General features: G+C 47.2%; 1 protein-coding gene across 1 annotated transcript in view; it reads right to left on the bottom strand.

The window, feature by feature from the left end:
- The window catches only part of LOC127001768 (uncharacterized), a gene marked incomplete at its 5' end in the record, with an annotated part of 62,072 nt that overhangs the window by 5,971 nt on the left and 40,218 nt on the right, over positions 1–15,883 (bottom strand). The window contains 7 exon segments of the mRNA XM_050866918.1: positions 28–186; positions 304–472; positions 575–720; positions 965–1,345; positions 2,889–3,070; positions 3,297–3,506; positions 4,029–4,139. Of these exon segments, the coding sequence (XP_050722875.1) occupies positions 28–186; positions 304–472; positions 575–720; positions 965–1,345; positions 2,889–3,070; positions 3,297–3,506; positions 4,029–4,139 (1,358 nt within the window).

Raw genomic sequence — 15,883 nt, 5'->3', positions numbered from 1 at the left:
AAAGATAATATGAAAATATTGTCTAACCTGTGTGTTGCTATCCATGAACTTGACACCTTTGTAGGACACAGAGAGGATAATCTTTGGCACCTTTGCTCCATCAGACGATGTCTTTTTCAGCTTCTGAATAGACTTCATGGTAGATTCTGTTCCTTTCAACTCCTTGACATGAGTTGACCCCAAATACTGCAGACATAAAAGAAAAAAGAAAATAAACAATCAAATCATATTGCAAACTTTTTACAAAACCACTGCCCTGGCAAAAAATAATTTTGGAAACCAGTGCATGGCTCCATAGCTCACCTGTGCAATATATTGAACACTATTAGAGACCAGGTCGTTGGGGTGGTGCCTCCAGGTGGTGAGGAGGGTGTTGGGGGCCCCCACCACCAGCTGGGAGGGGTCCCTGATGGCCAGATGGCTCAGTTGTTCGTTGCCCTGCAGGTCTAGGCTGGGCTGAGCTCTGGGTGCCCTGCTGACCAAAACAATAACATTGTTAATTATGGAACAGACAGAGTCAATGATGGGCAGAATTTACAGTTTTCAATAGACTGTATGAATACTAAAAACTCACTTAGCTGGGGGCTGAGGGGCACTGCGCTTCTTGGTGCCAGAGCGCCTGATAGTGTTGCTGGCAGTCTCCGGCGGCCGCCTCTCCCGGCACGTGGAGGTGGGCAAGTCATTGAACAGCTGCTCCTTGAGCTGTGAGATGTCAGAGTTCTGCAACAGACAAGCACCAGCATTCAGGCTTGACTGAGGAGTCAAAGAGGAGCCAACACCAGTCGTTCAAAATACACTTTCTGAACACTGTAAAAATTAACTTCTGTCCAATGTAAAAGAAGAAAAAGATGATGATAAATAAGAAGATTCTCTCTCTCTCTCTCTCTCTCTCTCTCTCTCTCTCGAAGTATACTAAGTACTGTACATTCAACACTACTAGAGATGGTGTGTGGTGTTGACTGACCAGCTTGGTGAGCTCCAGGCTGAGGTCGTGAGGGTTGAGGGCGGGCGGCAGCTCGGGCTCCAGCGGCCGCTCCCCCAACGAGGCGAGGATCCTCTTCCGGTGGCCCGGCCGCGTTATCTCCAGCACGGTGGTCAGCTCGATCTCCCACACCTTCTTCACGCGCTCCATATCTCCGAAGCCATTCTTGTGGAAGTTTTGTGCGTACTGCGGCAGGCGGATGGAATCCAGCCAGGCCTCCACCGTGTCGGGGACGGTGTAGGAGGCCTGGGGGCCCGAGAAGGGGGTGGGCAGCTGGGACACGGCCTCCCCCAGGGCCTGCACGTGACTGGCCTGGGTGATGCCGAGCTCACGCAGGTCACTCGACTCCAAGATGCCGCCGTTCTGCCCAGACACAAAATACATACAGACATATATAAAATCGTTTTATGAGTAGATTTTATTCGAGTCTCTCAGTAATATAGGTTTTGTACATTACTAAAAATCTAGAATATCAGTATATATAAAGATGGTAAAAAAAAAATAGTGCATAAAGGAGGGGAATATGAATATGAATATGGATAAAAAAAAAAAAAAAATTGAGTGAATGAACACCTGTCCTGCTGTAGCGACGGACTAAACCATTGGCTGAAGGATGGTACAAAGGAGGATAATGTCTGGCGGGCATGAGCGAAGGATTGTACGCACGGACATACGCAATGGGCGCCTCTTTTGCTGCAGACATTGAAAAGAACAAAATCCAAAGATTCATATAAAAAAAAAAATCACTGAGAACAAAGCCTACAACTGTAAAACAATTCTTATTGTCAAAGATGTTGATAAAAACGATATTGTATATGTATTTCAGATAAGAAGAAGTATTTGTATTATTTCTTTTGAACACACTTTTGTCTTTTAAATTAATTGTAATGAACATTTTTTTTGTCAACCTCGACGATGCATGGGGGGGCGGGGGGGGCCCACGCGTTATATATCAAAATATTTTACTAACTCGTTTCGTCCTGTAACATTCAGAATGGTCGCTAATGACTTTCCTTTGAACACAACTTTCAAACCAATTAAGGTTCATCCCTTGAATCTGGGGGACTTTGTTTTTAACAATACAGGGAAACTTTATGTTCGGGGATTAGAATTTAAACTGCAATGGTCTCCGCTGGCCCGGGAGGCGAGGCACGCGGCAGAGGGTAAACGGAAAAATAATATGATTTTTTTCTGAATAATAATCGTGTTTTCATTTATATATCGTGTAAAAAAGTAACTATTTCTGTGACGTGAAAAGGAATGGAGCGACACGTGCAAGCAGGGGAGATAAGTAAGGGAAGGTTGGAAGGGAAGGGGAGAAGGAAATGGAGCAAGGATGGTGAATGGGACGCAAAGGGCAGGGAGAGGAGGGAGTGGAGTGATCAGAGAAGGAAACTGAACAGGATGACGAATGAGGAACAAATAATGACTAAGAGAGAAGGAAGTGGAGAATACCGGAGGAGGAAATGGAGCAGGATAACGAATAGGGAACTGATAAATACGAAGAAAGAAGGAAGTGGAGAATACCGGAGGAGGAAATGGGGCAGGATGGCGAATGGGGAACTGATAAATACGAAGAAAGAAGGAAGTGGAGAATACCGGAGGAGGAAGTGAAGCAGGATGGCGAATGGGGAACAAATAAGGACGAAGAGAGAAGGAAGTGAAGAACCACAGAGGAGGATACAGAGCAGGGATGGTGGCAGACAGTGGACAAGGCGGGAAGATTAAAGTATTTACAGACAAGGTGGGGAACAAAAGACGAGGAAGGAAAGGAGTGGAGTAATCACAGAAGGGAAAGTGGAGCATGGATGTTGAATATTACGCAGACAGGACACGGAGGGAAGAGTTTCGAGCGACCACAGACAGGCAAGCGAGGGCAGAGGTGACAGCACGGCGCCAAGCTCACCATGAAGTCCGTGTCGTCGTAGCCCTGCGCCGCGAACACGTCCTCGTACTGCGGCAGCCCCAGCGCCCGCAGCCACCCGCCCACCGTCTTGTCGCCACTCTCCAGCACGCCCAAGCTCACGCCGCTGCCCTCGCCGCCGGAGAGCAGGCCGAGGCCCTGCTGCGACGGTGAGAGTGACAGGCCTGTTGGGACGGAAGATCGATTTGTTACCTCATGAACGCTTTGACGGGAAGGCGAAGATCAGTATAGTGCTGAAGGACAAAGCCGCCTGATCCTGAAGGGGGAGGGGTTTAAGTGTTGGAGGGGGAAGGGGAGGACGTTATATGAAGGGGAGAGTGGGTATAGAACTGAAGGGGGGGAGGGGAGGGATTCTATGATCTAGTGGAGGGAAACACCCAACCCACTCACCTAATCTGGTCTGGAACTCGTGCTCTAGCTCCGCCATGAAGACACTCTCCCGCGCCAGGCCGCCGCCGAAGCTGGCCATGATGTCGTTGATCCGCGCCCATTCCTCAGCCTCCTCCAGCGGCGACAGGAGGCCAACGCCCCCCGAGCCGCTGCTGCCGCCGCTTCCGCCTTGCTCCCTCCCAGTCCCCGACGGGAGGCTGTTGCGGCATCCTGTGGCACACACACACACACACATACACACACACACACACACACAAAGAAAAAAAATACAATTGTAAGTTTAGCGAAAACCATGTAATTCAGACTGTAAAATTATCAATATTTATGAGAACTGTGTGTGTGTGTGTGTGTGTGTGTGTGTGTGTGTGTAATTCACCACGGCCTGATCACCAGTTGGACTCGCTTTCGTCAGTAGGTACCCTCACAACGTGAGCAAGTGCTCATTATTGTCGATCTCTGGGTACTGCCTGGACCCCACACACCACACACCCCATCCCCCTTATTCAAGGGGGGACAGTAACCACTCCTAGTCAACGGAAAGAATCCGGCCTGAGCGGGCTCGAACCGCCGCCTGTTTGGCCGTGAAGCCTTGCTGTGTGTGTGTGTGTGTGTGTGTGTGTGTGTGTGTGTGTTGTTGTTGTTGTTGTTGTTGTTGTTGTTGTTGTTGCTGTTATTGTTTCTTTGGGTGTTTGTGTTGGCTTTCAAGAGGGCGAGCGAGGGGCCCAAACGCACCTCTGTCCAGGCCGGGTCTGAGGCCTGCGGCGGAGGTGAGGGAGCGGGGGCGTTCGAGCGCGGCCACCACTTCGGGTCCCTCCATGGGCGTGACGCTGCCTCGGAACAGACCTGCGGGGGACAAGATAAAGGAAACTTAGTACAATCTGCTGCGTTGCGGGGGATACGGGAAGCTGAGGATAGTTTGGCTGTGGTCTGCTGGGAAAGAGAAAGAGATCATCTGCAGAGGATAATAGATGCCAGAGACGGTGATATTGTTTAGTGGGTGAAAAGACAGAGGTGGCTTACAATCGAATAGACAAGGAACATGAGTGGCAAGGGATGGTTTAACTCTAATGTATGCAAAAATGAAAGGATAGGAATGACTGACAATCGAATAGACGAGGAAGATGAGTATCAAGGGATGGTTTAACTCTTATGTACGTGAAAATAAAAGGATAGGAATGACTGACAACCGAATAGACGAGGAAGATGAGCAGCAAAGGATGGTTTAACTCTTATGTACGTGAAAATAAAAGGATTGGAATGACTGACAACCGAATATACGGAGAACACAAGGAACAATAACGATTTTGCTGTATGCAGGTGAAAATAAAATGACGAAAATTATTATAATCGGATAAACGGGAAATATCAGGAGTCAGAGGCGGTTTAGCTGTGTTATGTAGACGATAAATGAACAAGAAAGACTTACAATCGAGTAAACGGAGAACACAAGGAACCAGAAACAATATAGTGGTCATGTAGGTAATAATAAAGACAAAACTGACTTAAAATCGAATAAACGGGAAATACAGGGAGCCAGGGAAGGTTTCGCTGTAGACAAAAACAACTAAAGCAGAACCTATCGACACTTCAACAGAGTTTTCATGTATCGACTTTCTCATTGGAAACTACAATAAAAAAAATCTATAGTATCCTCTTGAAGTGAAAAGACGTAGCGGGAGGCGGAGAGGCAGTGCAACCTAAGGCTATGATGGTGAGGGAAGGACGCTGGGAACGATGATGCTGAGGAGGCGAGTGAGAGGTGTGGAGGAGAGGGAAATGATACGCAATGCAGGTGAGGGAGGCTGAGGGCGGAGAGGGAGAGACGGAAGGGGAGGGATGAAGTAATAAACAGAGTAAGTGCTCTCCGCGGGGCCTCCTCCTCCTACTCCTCCTCTTTCACCCCCTCTTCTTCGTCGTCTTCCTCCTACTCCTCCTCCTCTTTCACCCCCTCTTCTTCGTCGTCTTCCTCCTCCTCCTCCTCCTCTTTCACCCCCTCTTCTTCGTCTTCCTCCTCCTCCTCCTCCTGTACGATTTCTGATCAAATTTCATGTTTTTTCTCTTATTAAAAGCATTTAATTACTTTCAGTTTTAATATTTCTGTGTGTGTGTGTGTGTGTGTGTGTGTGTGTGTGTGTGTGTGTGTGTGTGTGTACCAAATAAGTATGTATAAATGACTGCTGTATGTGTGTGTCTGTCACTCCACAACTACCAGTAACATTACAGCTGCAACTACTACAACTACTACGACCCTCACTACTGTCTGGTGACCTTTCCGGGTCTGTACACACGAATAAGGAAGGCATCTTCAGTACCCTCGCAACATCACAAAAAAACACCACCCTCTCCCTCCCTCCCTCACAGTCGGGCCTTACGTAACACAGCGCGGAGCCAGAACAACACTCGAGGCCGCTGGATGAACCGACCGACGCACTGCGCAGCTGCCTCGAGGAACAGCAGCGGCGGGAACAAGTGACTGGTGTTGCCTCAAGTAGCAGCAACAACCCACTGCGGCGAGAGAAGAATGCAAACTCTCTCCTCCCCCGCAACATCCTCTCTCCCTTTTAGCGTTTGGGATTATCCACGCGGGATTTCGGCGGCTTATCATGCACTTCGGTTGGTGCTTCCTGTGGTGGTGGTGGTGGTGGTGGGAGAGGTAGCGTCTCCCCGTGTGGTTGAGTAAGGTCACCGAGCGTTGGATTTTCCTTGACATTTGTCCATTCGGTGACTTGGTGTCGTTGATAAGGCGCCCCCCCCTCCCCTCTCTCTCTCTCTCTCTCTCTCTCTCTCTCTCGGAAGCACCCATGTATACGTGTAAAAATTCATGGCAGCACGTATTGAGGAAGTTCTCGTTCTCAAGTGATAAGATCGATATTCTTGGGAACACTTCAGGGTATGTCAGCGCGTCCTTCCTCCGGCAGGTTCATGGGAAAGTCTCTTTTAAATGTCGCGTCAGATCCTCCTCTTGTGCTGACGGGGATCCTTGAAAAGCAAATATCAAAGGTCGTGTTCAGAAGGAGGAAAAAGTGGGCCAGAACGCACCTCTTTCTCCGGCCGTGGATCCTCTTGTTTACTATGAATTTTTAACGATGTTGAACGTTCTCACTTTATCAGTCACAGGGAAGGCATCGAAACGCTTTTAACTGTTCCAATGATACATCACGCTTTTTCCTTTGTGTCTGAGCTATGATGACCGTTCTCACTTTATCAGAAATAGTGAAGACGTCTAAACGTTCTTAACTATTCCAATGATTCACCATATTTCACTTCCATTGTGTCTGAGCTATGATGACCGTTCTCACTTTATCATAAAGAGTGAAGACATCGAAACGTTCTGAATTAGGGACTCGAAAGATCAGTCACGCTTGCCTTTGTTTCATTCGGTGCTGAGCCATGATGAACATTCTCACATTATCAGTAAAAGCGAGGGCGCCGAAACGTTCGTAACCACTCCAAAGATTCCTCCTGCTTGCCTTTGTTTAGAGTCGAGACGCAGCGAGCAATTAATTTTTCGTCGCGCGGCGGGCTGGCGGGCTGTCGCTCCCCCGGCTGGCCACGAGACTGATGGCATTCACAAAAAAATCCATTACGAAAAAGTTAAGAGCAGTGAATAATAACTTAGAATGACGATGCCTCGGGTTGCCGGCAGACACTTCCGCTCTACGTACTCTGATTCATAGCGTTGTGACACAATCCACACCGTCAACAAACAAATCACAAACTCATGAATAAACCACAGGGGTGAGTAATACAATGACGACTAACTAAATGTATCACACACACACACACAAAAAAAAAAAAAAAAAAAATCGTCTGTTCACCTTAATATTTACTCTGCGCCATACTTGGTGGTCGGAAGGGCTGCAGAAGAGGGAGAGAGGGAGAGAGAGCTAGAGAGATATGCTGCAGCCAGTCATATACACAGACCTATACAGTGATCTATAGACAGGAGCGAAGCCATCAGAAACCAGCAACGTATGGCAAGACACAAGGGAGGGGGAGGGGGGGGAGGGGGAGCGGGCCTGGTAATGAGTGCTACACATGGAAAACACTTCACACTTTCTCACGACTCGGTATTAAGTGCACGCCCTCTTGTTTCCTCGAGGCCATCGTTATAGTGTTACGGCCTTCAGCGTTCAACAAATAAGACGTCACGCAATAACGTCTTCATCGACACACACACACACACACACACACACACACACACACACACACACACACACCATGCATTATTACCTCCCTCCGGCAGTGTTGGCATAAGAGAATGAAACAGTCTATTACGTTGAGCTACGAGGTTGTCAGACGACCGACTGGCAGCGACGTGACGGTGAGAGGCGAACTGGCGGCTGGAGTTCAGGGTAAAGAGCGAGGTAGATACTAAGAGGGGAGAGGAGGAAGAAGATACAGGCGGGGGTGGAGGAAAAGATAAGAGAGATAGAAGAATGATGACACTCGAACACTCAGATCAGGGATACGGTCCATCAGGGTGCAAGAAGAGGCTGATAACGTGTTCAAAAGTTCAAAGATAGATAAAAAAAAACTGGTGATGAGAGAGAGAGAGAGAGAGAGAGAGAGAGAGAGAGAGAGAGAGAGAGAGAGAGAGAGAGAGAGAGAGAGAGAGAGACGGGGGGTGGGGGTAGGGGGGTGGAGGAGAGATAGCACGTCACATCATACTGCGGCAAGAAACTGCTGCGTGGTACGTGTGTGTGTGTGTGTGTGTGTGTGTGTGTGTGTGTGTGTGTAAAATCGCGTTTTTCTGCCTTTATGTTTACTGTCACTTTTCCGGTCTTTCTTTCTGATTAGTCTTCACGTTTCTTCATCCCACCCACTACTACTACTACTACTACTACTACTACTACTACTACTACTACTACTACTACTACTACAACCACTACTATTACTACTACTACTACTACTACTACTACTACTACTACTACTACTACTACTACTACTACTACTACTACTACTACTACTACTACTACTACTACTACAACAACCACTACTACTACTACTACTACTACTACTACTACTACTACTACTACTACTACTACTACTACTACTACTACTACTACAATCACTACTACTACTACTACTACTACAACCACTACTACAACTACTACAACCACTACTACTGCTACTATATATATACTACTACTATTATACTACTACTACTACAACTACTTTTATATATCGACCTTGATATATATATATATATATATATATATATATATATATATATATATATATATATATATATATATATATATATATATATATATATATATATATATATATATATATATATATATATATATATATATATATATATATATATATATATATATATATATATATATATATATATATATATATATATATATATATATATATATATATATATATATATATATATATATATATATAAAGATTATATCACCACCTTTACTATTCTCATCTACAATCTTTACATATTTTACTACTACTACTACTATTACTACTGCTATCTCCAACGATCCCATCACAAGTATGTCCGTACCACACACACACACACACACACACACACACACACACACACACACACACACACACACGAGCATGAATGGTTCTTCTGATATAACTTCATCTCTTCCTACAAAACGGTTACCTAATACTCCTTCCCAACACGAGGAGGAGGAGGAGAAGGAGGAATGAAACATGTGACCACACCAAAACGATAACCATAAGGGGTGAGAAGGAGGAGGAGGAAGAGAGGAATGGGGAAGGAGAAAAAACCCACACATGACCAAATCTACATAGTAATTATGCGTAGATTCGTGGAAGATTGGGTCTTGAAATCAGTGAGAGAGAGAGAGAGAGAGAGAGAGAGAGAGAGAGAGAGAGAGAGAGAGAGAGAGAGAGAGAGAGAGAGAGAGAGAGAGAGAGAGAGAGAGAGAGAGAGAGAGAGAGAGAGAATGTATGATAACAATAAGATACGAAACCCAAAGACCTTGTGAGTGTCAGTAAACAAACCATTTGCAACACCTTCGCGCCCTCAACCCTCCCTCCCTCCTACCCTTTCATCCCCCCCTCCCTCCACTTTCCACCACAATCCCCATTCTTCTAACCAACCTGCTTCCACTCACCGTCCACAAACACACCTGTCTACCTCACCAAACACACCTGACTCTACACACCTTTACACACCATCTGGTTCCCCCCCTACCTCCAACCTTGCAACATCACCCCCCTCCTCCTCCTTTCACCCACTTCGGTATCAACATTGTGAAGTGTGCGCCCGTTCCACACCCAAACAGACTCACTTTGCCACACAGACATACTCCCACCGCTATCCACCTGCACTTTTTCACTCTCCTTCCTTTTCCTCTCCCTTCCTTCTTTCTTCCATCTTCTCTAGCTTCACTCACATCTTCCTTTTCATTGCAGCTCCTTCTTTAGCACTGTTCCCTCCGCTCCTCCTCCTTCTCCTCTATTTCCTATCCTGTTTACTCTTCTTTATCTTTTCTTTTCCATTGCCTTTACTTTTTCTCCATCTTGCTCTCTCCACGTCTTCAAGTAATTTTCCCTGCCTATTTTTCACTCCTCCTCCCCTCCCGCCTTCCCCTCCGGACGCCAGTCAGTCGAGGTGTGCCCTTGGTGGAGGAAGAGGAGGAGGTGGAGGAGGAGGAGGAGGAGTCGAAGGTCGTTCTCCAGATCTCGACTGCTTAGGAAATGAATCAGCTACAAGGCCATCTAACTATCCTCCTCCTCCTTCTCCTCCTCCTCCTCCTTTTCCTCATAACTTTTTCGACGTTCACATTTTCCTCGAACCAGTCCCCCCGTCTGCTTTTCATTTTTTTTTGTTTCCTTCTTCTATTCCTTCTTTTTCATATTCTTCATCCGCATCCTCCTCACCTTCTCGTTCCCGATCTTTAACACGATCCTCATGTGAGAACTATTTCCTCCTCCTCCTCCAGTCCCAGCACTTCCTTTAGCGCGTCCTCGTCGCCCCTCTAACAGACCTCCCCACACACGTCTTATCTCCCCCCTCACGACCCTCTCGCGCGCCTCCACCACACTTACACGACGTAACTCAATAAAGTGCCCTCTCGGAAAGTAACTCTCTCTCTCTCTCTCTCTCTCTCTCTCTCTCTCTCTCTCTCTCTCTCTCGTCACGTTCTTGTCTGTCTGTCTGTCTGTCTATAGCTTTGCTTATCTCTGCGTCTGTTTGTATAATATGTTTTTCCATCTCCAGTTCGCATATTCACACACACACACACACACACACACATTTACCATCTACTCTACACACTTTCAACACATCTTGCGCCACATATGCACATATATAAACCCTGATACACACACACACACACAACCTCCCACCTCCACCCCACACACGGGCCAATATCCTGATTGTCACGGCTAAAGTTCGAGTTCGTCACTGGCTCAGACGTGCCGGGGCGGCCTCGAGAGGGGACAACTGTGACCGTCTTTGTACCTGTCTACGTGGGCGCACAGTGACGTCCTGGCTTCGGGTCGCGCAAATATCCTGGAGCGGCGAAGATGAAAGGAAAGGTGGGATGAAAGGAGCGAGTTTTGCGTGGGAGATATTGATATAGATAGATGTAGATAGATAGATATATAGATATACGATAAATAGAGAAGAAATTATGTGGTTGAGACCCGGAGACCAATATAAGTAGGAGATAATGAGGTTGGTAGGCGCATTTTGTTAGACAGATTAATCGACTGACAGAGAAACTAAAGATGAAATAAAAACCCGGAGGTCAATATTATAAAAAAAGGAGAAGGAAAGGTTAATAGTAATTGCGCTTTGTGTTAGATAGATAGGTCAAGGTAGATAGAGAGAAAATAGAGATGGAATAAGGATATCGAGATCAGTATTAAAAAAAAAGAGAGGAAGGGGTTGTTGATAAGCGCAGTTTGTGGTTGCTAAAGATAAACAGACAGACGGATAAATAGAGAAAATAAAAATGGAAAAGGACCCAGAGATTAATGTTGGGAAGATGAGAGAGGAGGAAGAGGCTGGAGAATTTTGTGGAGTGGAGCGAGACAGGAAGAAGGAAAAGAAGTGGAGGAAAGTGAAGCCGCGAGAGAGGCAGCGTAACGTATGGAGATTCCTGAGGGAGAGAGGATCACGCAAGACTCTCTCTCTCTCTCTCTCTCTCTCTCTCTCTCTCTCGTTTTCTCCTCTTTTTATTTCTTTTCTTTCATTTCCTTTTCTCCTCTCTCTCTCTCTCTCTCTCTCTCTCTCTCTCTCTGCTTTAGGGCTAAAAAAGAAGACTCAGTTCGATGTAATAAAGTAAAGCTAAAGTTGGGGCATACGATAAGCTGCGCGTGGCCTCGGTGCGCATCTCCGTTGTTGTGATGCCGATAATTCTTGAGGCCGCGTGACGTTTTGACCTTCAGACCAATATTAAGGTCACAACATGAGTCAGAAGGGTTCACGACGCTATTAAGATTAGATTCAAGTCGTAAATATTCCCAATCATGTCTGTTTTTCGGGGTCCGGCGCTCAAGGGGACGTCCTTCCTTATTCACTCCCTTGCGCACCGGGGGAAGAAGGAAGAAAGATGAGATACGAGTAGCGGTGGCGAGCTTCTGGTGAATTCCGATAAAACTCTGACGTGATACATATTTTTTTTCTCTCTCTCGAGCTTATCGTTATCATCTGTCAGCCAGCAAATACTATGACTCAAAAACATGTAGTATGTCTGTCTGAGTTTCTAGTGATTTTGTCTGTCTGTCTCTCTGTCTGTCTATTCGTCTGTTTGTCTGTCTTTTTTTATCCCAAGGGAGGAAGTTCAAAGGCGAAAAACAAAAATAGGGACAGAAAGGCTTGCTAGACGCTGCTCCAACAAAAGAAAACAGAACGAGAGGCCAGAAGAGAGGTCAATTTCGGTGGAGAGGTGTCTTGATACTCTCCTTCTGAAAGAGTTCAAGTCGTAAGAAGGAAGAAATACAGACGAAAGAAGGCTGCTCTAGAGTTGACCAGCGGAAGGGATAGAAGTATGAAGATGCTGGTTGACTTTTGCATAAGGGATTTGGACTACTAGCATAGAGGTGACCAAGAGAGAAAAATCGTGTGCAGCGGAGCCGCGGAAGGGGTGGGAGGCATGCAGTTAGCAAGTTCAGTAGAGCAGTCAGTATGAAAATATCGATAGAAGATAGAAAGAGATGCAACACTGTGGCGGAATTTAAGAAGTAGAAGACTGCTAGTAAGAGGAGGGGACGATGAGGCGAAGGGTCGGTCTTTAACTCCTCTCTGTATCTCTTTCGCCACCACCCACCCATTCACCCACCTACTGACACCCACACCCCACACGTATAGTCACACACTCACCCTACCCCCTTGTACACACAGTAAGCAGGGTGGCTGAGGTAGGAAGGAACAAGATCGGGTGGGTGAAGCGAGTGTCTGCCTGCCTGGTTAGGGCGGCGGAGGCAGTGCTGAGCCGCCGCTGCCCTGCTTTCCTCCGCTGCTTGGCTGTGCGCGACAGAGGCTGAGTCTTGAGCGTAAACACTTAGCACGCACGCAGACACATCACAAATGCATCCTTCCCATGACATGCCGGCTCACACACTTATGCCAACACACGCCAACACACACGCAAGCACACACACACACACACACACACACACACACACACACACACACACGAACACACACACACACACACACACACACACACACACACACACACACACACAGACACTAACACACACACACACACACACACACACACACACACACACACACACCACACAGACACGAACACACACACACACACACACACACACACACACACACACACACCACACAGACACGAACACACACACACACACACACACACACACCACACAGACACGAACACACACACACACACACACACACACACACACACACACACACACACACACACACACACACACACACACACACACACACACACACACACACACACACACACACACACACACACACACACGCACACACACCACAGAGACACGAACACACACACACACACACACACACACACACACACACACACACACACACACACACAGAATTCTCCTCATCTCGTCACTGTTTGCAATTATGTCGTTTCATTGATTTTCCTGGAAAATTGCGAAGCAAAATTATCCCCCGAAATATTCTCATTCCTAGAAAGAAGCAAAAACAGATGAATACTTTCCAGAACAACCGGCGAGGACGAACGAGAAGAAAATATGAACGGAAGGATAGAGAGAGATAGAGAAAGGAAAGGTTGGTATTCTTTCAATGATGAACACAACGAAAGATTAATGAAGTTGTTGGTAGTCTTTCAATGAACACAATGAGAGAAAGAGACAGAGAGAAAGGATGAGTTGTTATTCAATGATAAGCACACAGATAGAGTTATTCTTTCAATGATAAACGTTACGAAAGATATAGGAAACATACTTCAACGAAAACAATGAAAAAGAGATGAAGGAGTTGTTGGGGGGTCTTTCAGTGGAGTCTCCTGTAGTATTTCAATCCTGACTACCCTGATACGAGGACAATAGGTTGGTATTATAAGACACTCTCGCTTCTCACTTCACCTATTTCTAAAGGTCAAAGAGGGGGTCAGTCGGGCTCTAATGAGTATTTCTTCAGGTTCACGGTACAGAAGAAGACTCACACTACCACCAGGGTCATAAAACTACCCCTGGAAATGCCCACAACTCCTACGAAAACCTTGTCAAATATGTGTTCTTGGGTGACGATATGTCTTGAAATACGACCGTGCAACTCCCCACCGGGCCTCCCTCACGCAGCTCCCGCCCATTCACCTGCACCAAGGCCCGGGGCGAGGGTACACCTGAGCTATGCTACGAGGCTGGACGCAAACACCTGGCCATCACTACTGACGGAGGGAGGAAGGCGGGTGTGGGCAGGTGAGAACGAGAGGAGATGGTGCGTGGGGGTGCATACATAAGAAAGGAAGGGAGGGAAGGAAGGTACAGGAGCAGTGGAGCAAGAAACTGAAGAAGGAAGGCCACGATTAATTAGCACACCTCAAGGACAAGCACAGCAGGCAGGTTTAACGAGGGAGGAAAAGGAGGAGGGAGAGGAGGAGGAGGAGGAGGAGGAGAAAGGGGGGTGAAGCTGGGGAGAGAAATTGGAGGAAGGCCACGATCAGTTGACACACCTGGGAAATACTAACACAGGTAAACAGGAGGAACACGAGGGGGAGCGAATAGTGGAGGAGATGAGGGGCAAGAGGATCAAGGGCGAGGGTGCATGGGGGAGGCAAGGGAGGGGTGGCAGTATGCAGGAGGAGGAGGAAAATGAGAGGTTACTGGAGAATGGAAAGAGAGGGAGAGAGCTTGGAGGGACGAGAATAGTGGAGGAAGAGGAGGAGGAGGAGGAGGTTGTTGGTGGTGTTTGGGTGAGGGGAGGAGAGAAGAATGATGAAGGGGAAAAGGGAAGAGGGATAAAAATGAATAAGGAAGGATAGGAAGGAGATTGGAAAAGTAGCTGAAGGTGGGACACATAGAAAGGGAAGGAGGAAGAGGGAAAGAGGGAAAAAAAGAGTATGGAAAGATGGGTCAGTGTGTTGAGAAGGGACTTAGGGAGGACTGAAGGAAAGAAAAGGGAGAGAGATAAAGAGTGAATGAGGAAGGGTAGAAAAAAAAAAAACAATGAGAGTGACGATAGGGAAGAAACGATGGGTTATATTATTTAGGATGGATGGGGGGAAGAGGGAAGTGAGATGTAAGGGAGGAGGAGGAAGGGACAGATGGGGAAGGGAGGGAGAGTGGGAGGGAGGGAGGGAGGGTAGAGGTCAGACAATGAGAGGAGGAGGAATGGTTGTTGTTATTGTTGTTGTTGATGATGATGATGATACATGGAGGGGCGAAGGAAGGATGGAGCGATTGTGGGAGGGAAGGGAAGTACGGATGGGAAGCTTAAATGATTGGGAAGGAGGAGGAGGAGGAGGAGGAGGAGGAGGAGGAGGAGGAGGAAGGAATGATTATGATGATGACGACAATGATGATAATGAAAAACAAGAAAAAAGAGGAAGGGGAGGAGGAGGAAAGAAGGAAAAAGGGGAGGTTAGGTAAGGCTGGGAGGGGGGGGGGAGGGGGGAGAATGAGGAAGCTTGTGTTTGGAGGAAGAGAGGGAGGGGGGGGGAGGGGGGGAGGGCAAGTGGCAATGCAGGTGTACGGGAAAGAAGAGGAAGGGAGGAGGGGAGGAGGGGGAGAAAGAGAGGGAGGAGGGGAAGATGAGAGAGATAGAGAGGGGGAGAAAGAGAGAGAGGAGGGGAGAGATAGAGAGGGGGAGAAAGAGAGGGAGGAGGGGAGAGATAGAGAGGGGGAGAAAGAGAGAGAAGGGGAGAGATAGGGAGGGGGAGAAAGAGAGGGAGGAGGGGAGAGATAGAGAGGGGGAGAAAGAGAGAGAAGGGGAGAGATAGGGAGGGGGAGAAAGAGAGAGAAGGGGAGAGATAGGGAGGGGGAGAAAGAGAGGGAGGAGGGGAGAGATAGAGAGGGAGAAGGGGAGAGAAGAAAATGTGGAGCAGGATGTGTTGGGGAGGGTGATAGAGAGCAACCAATTTCCTCCTCCTCCT

Source organism: Eriocheir sinensis, chromosome 21 (genome assembly GCF_024679095.1).
Source record: "Eriocheir sinensis breed Jianghai 21 chromosome 21, ASM2467909v1, whole genome shotgun sequence".
NCBI classification, from domain to species: domain Eukaryota; kingdom Metazoa; phylum Arthropoda; class Malacostraca; order Decapoda; family Varunidae; genus Eriocheir; species Eriocheir sinensis.
The sequence above is the reverse complement of the archived record's forward strand: the minus strand, read 5'-3'. Positions and strand labels throughout refer to the sequence as shown.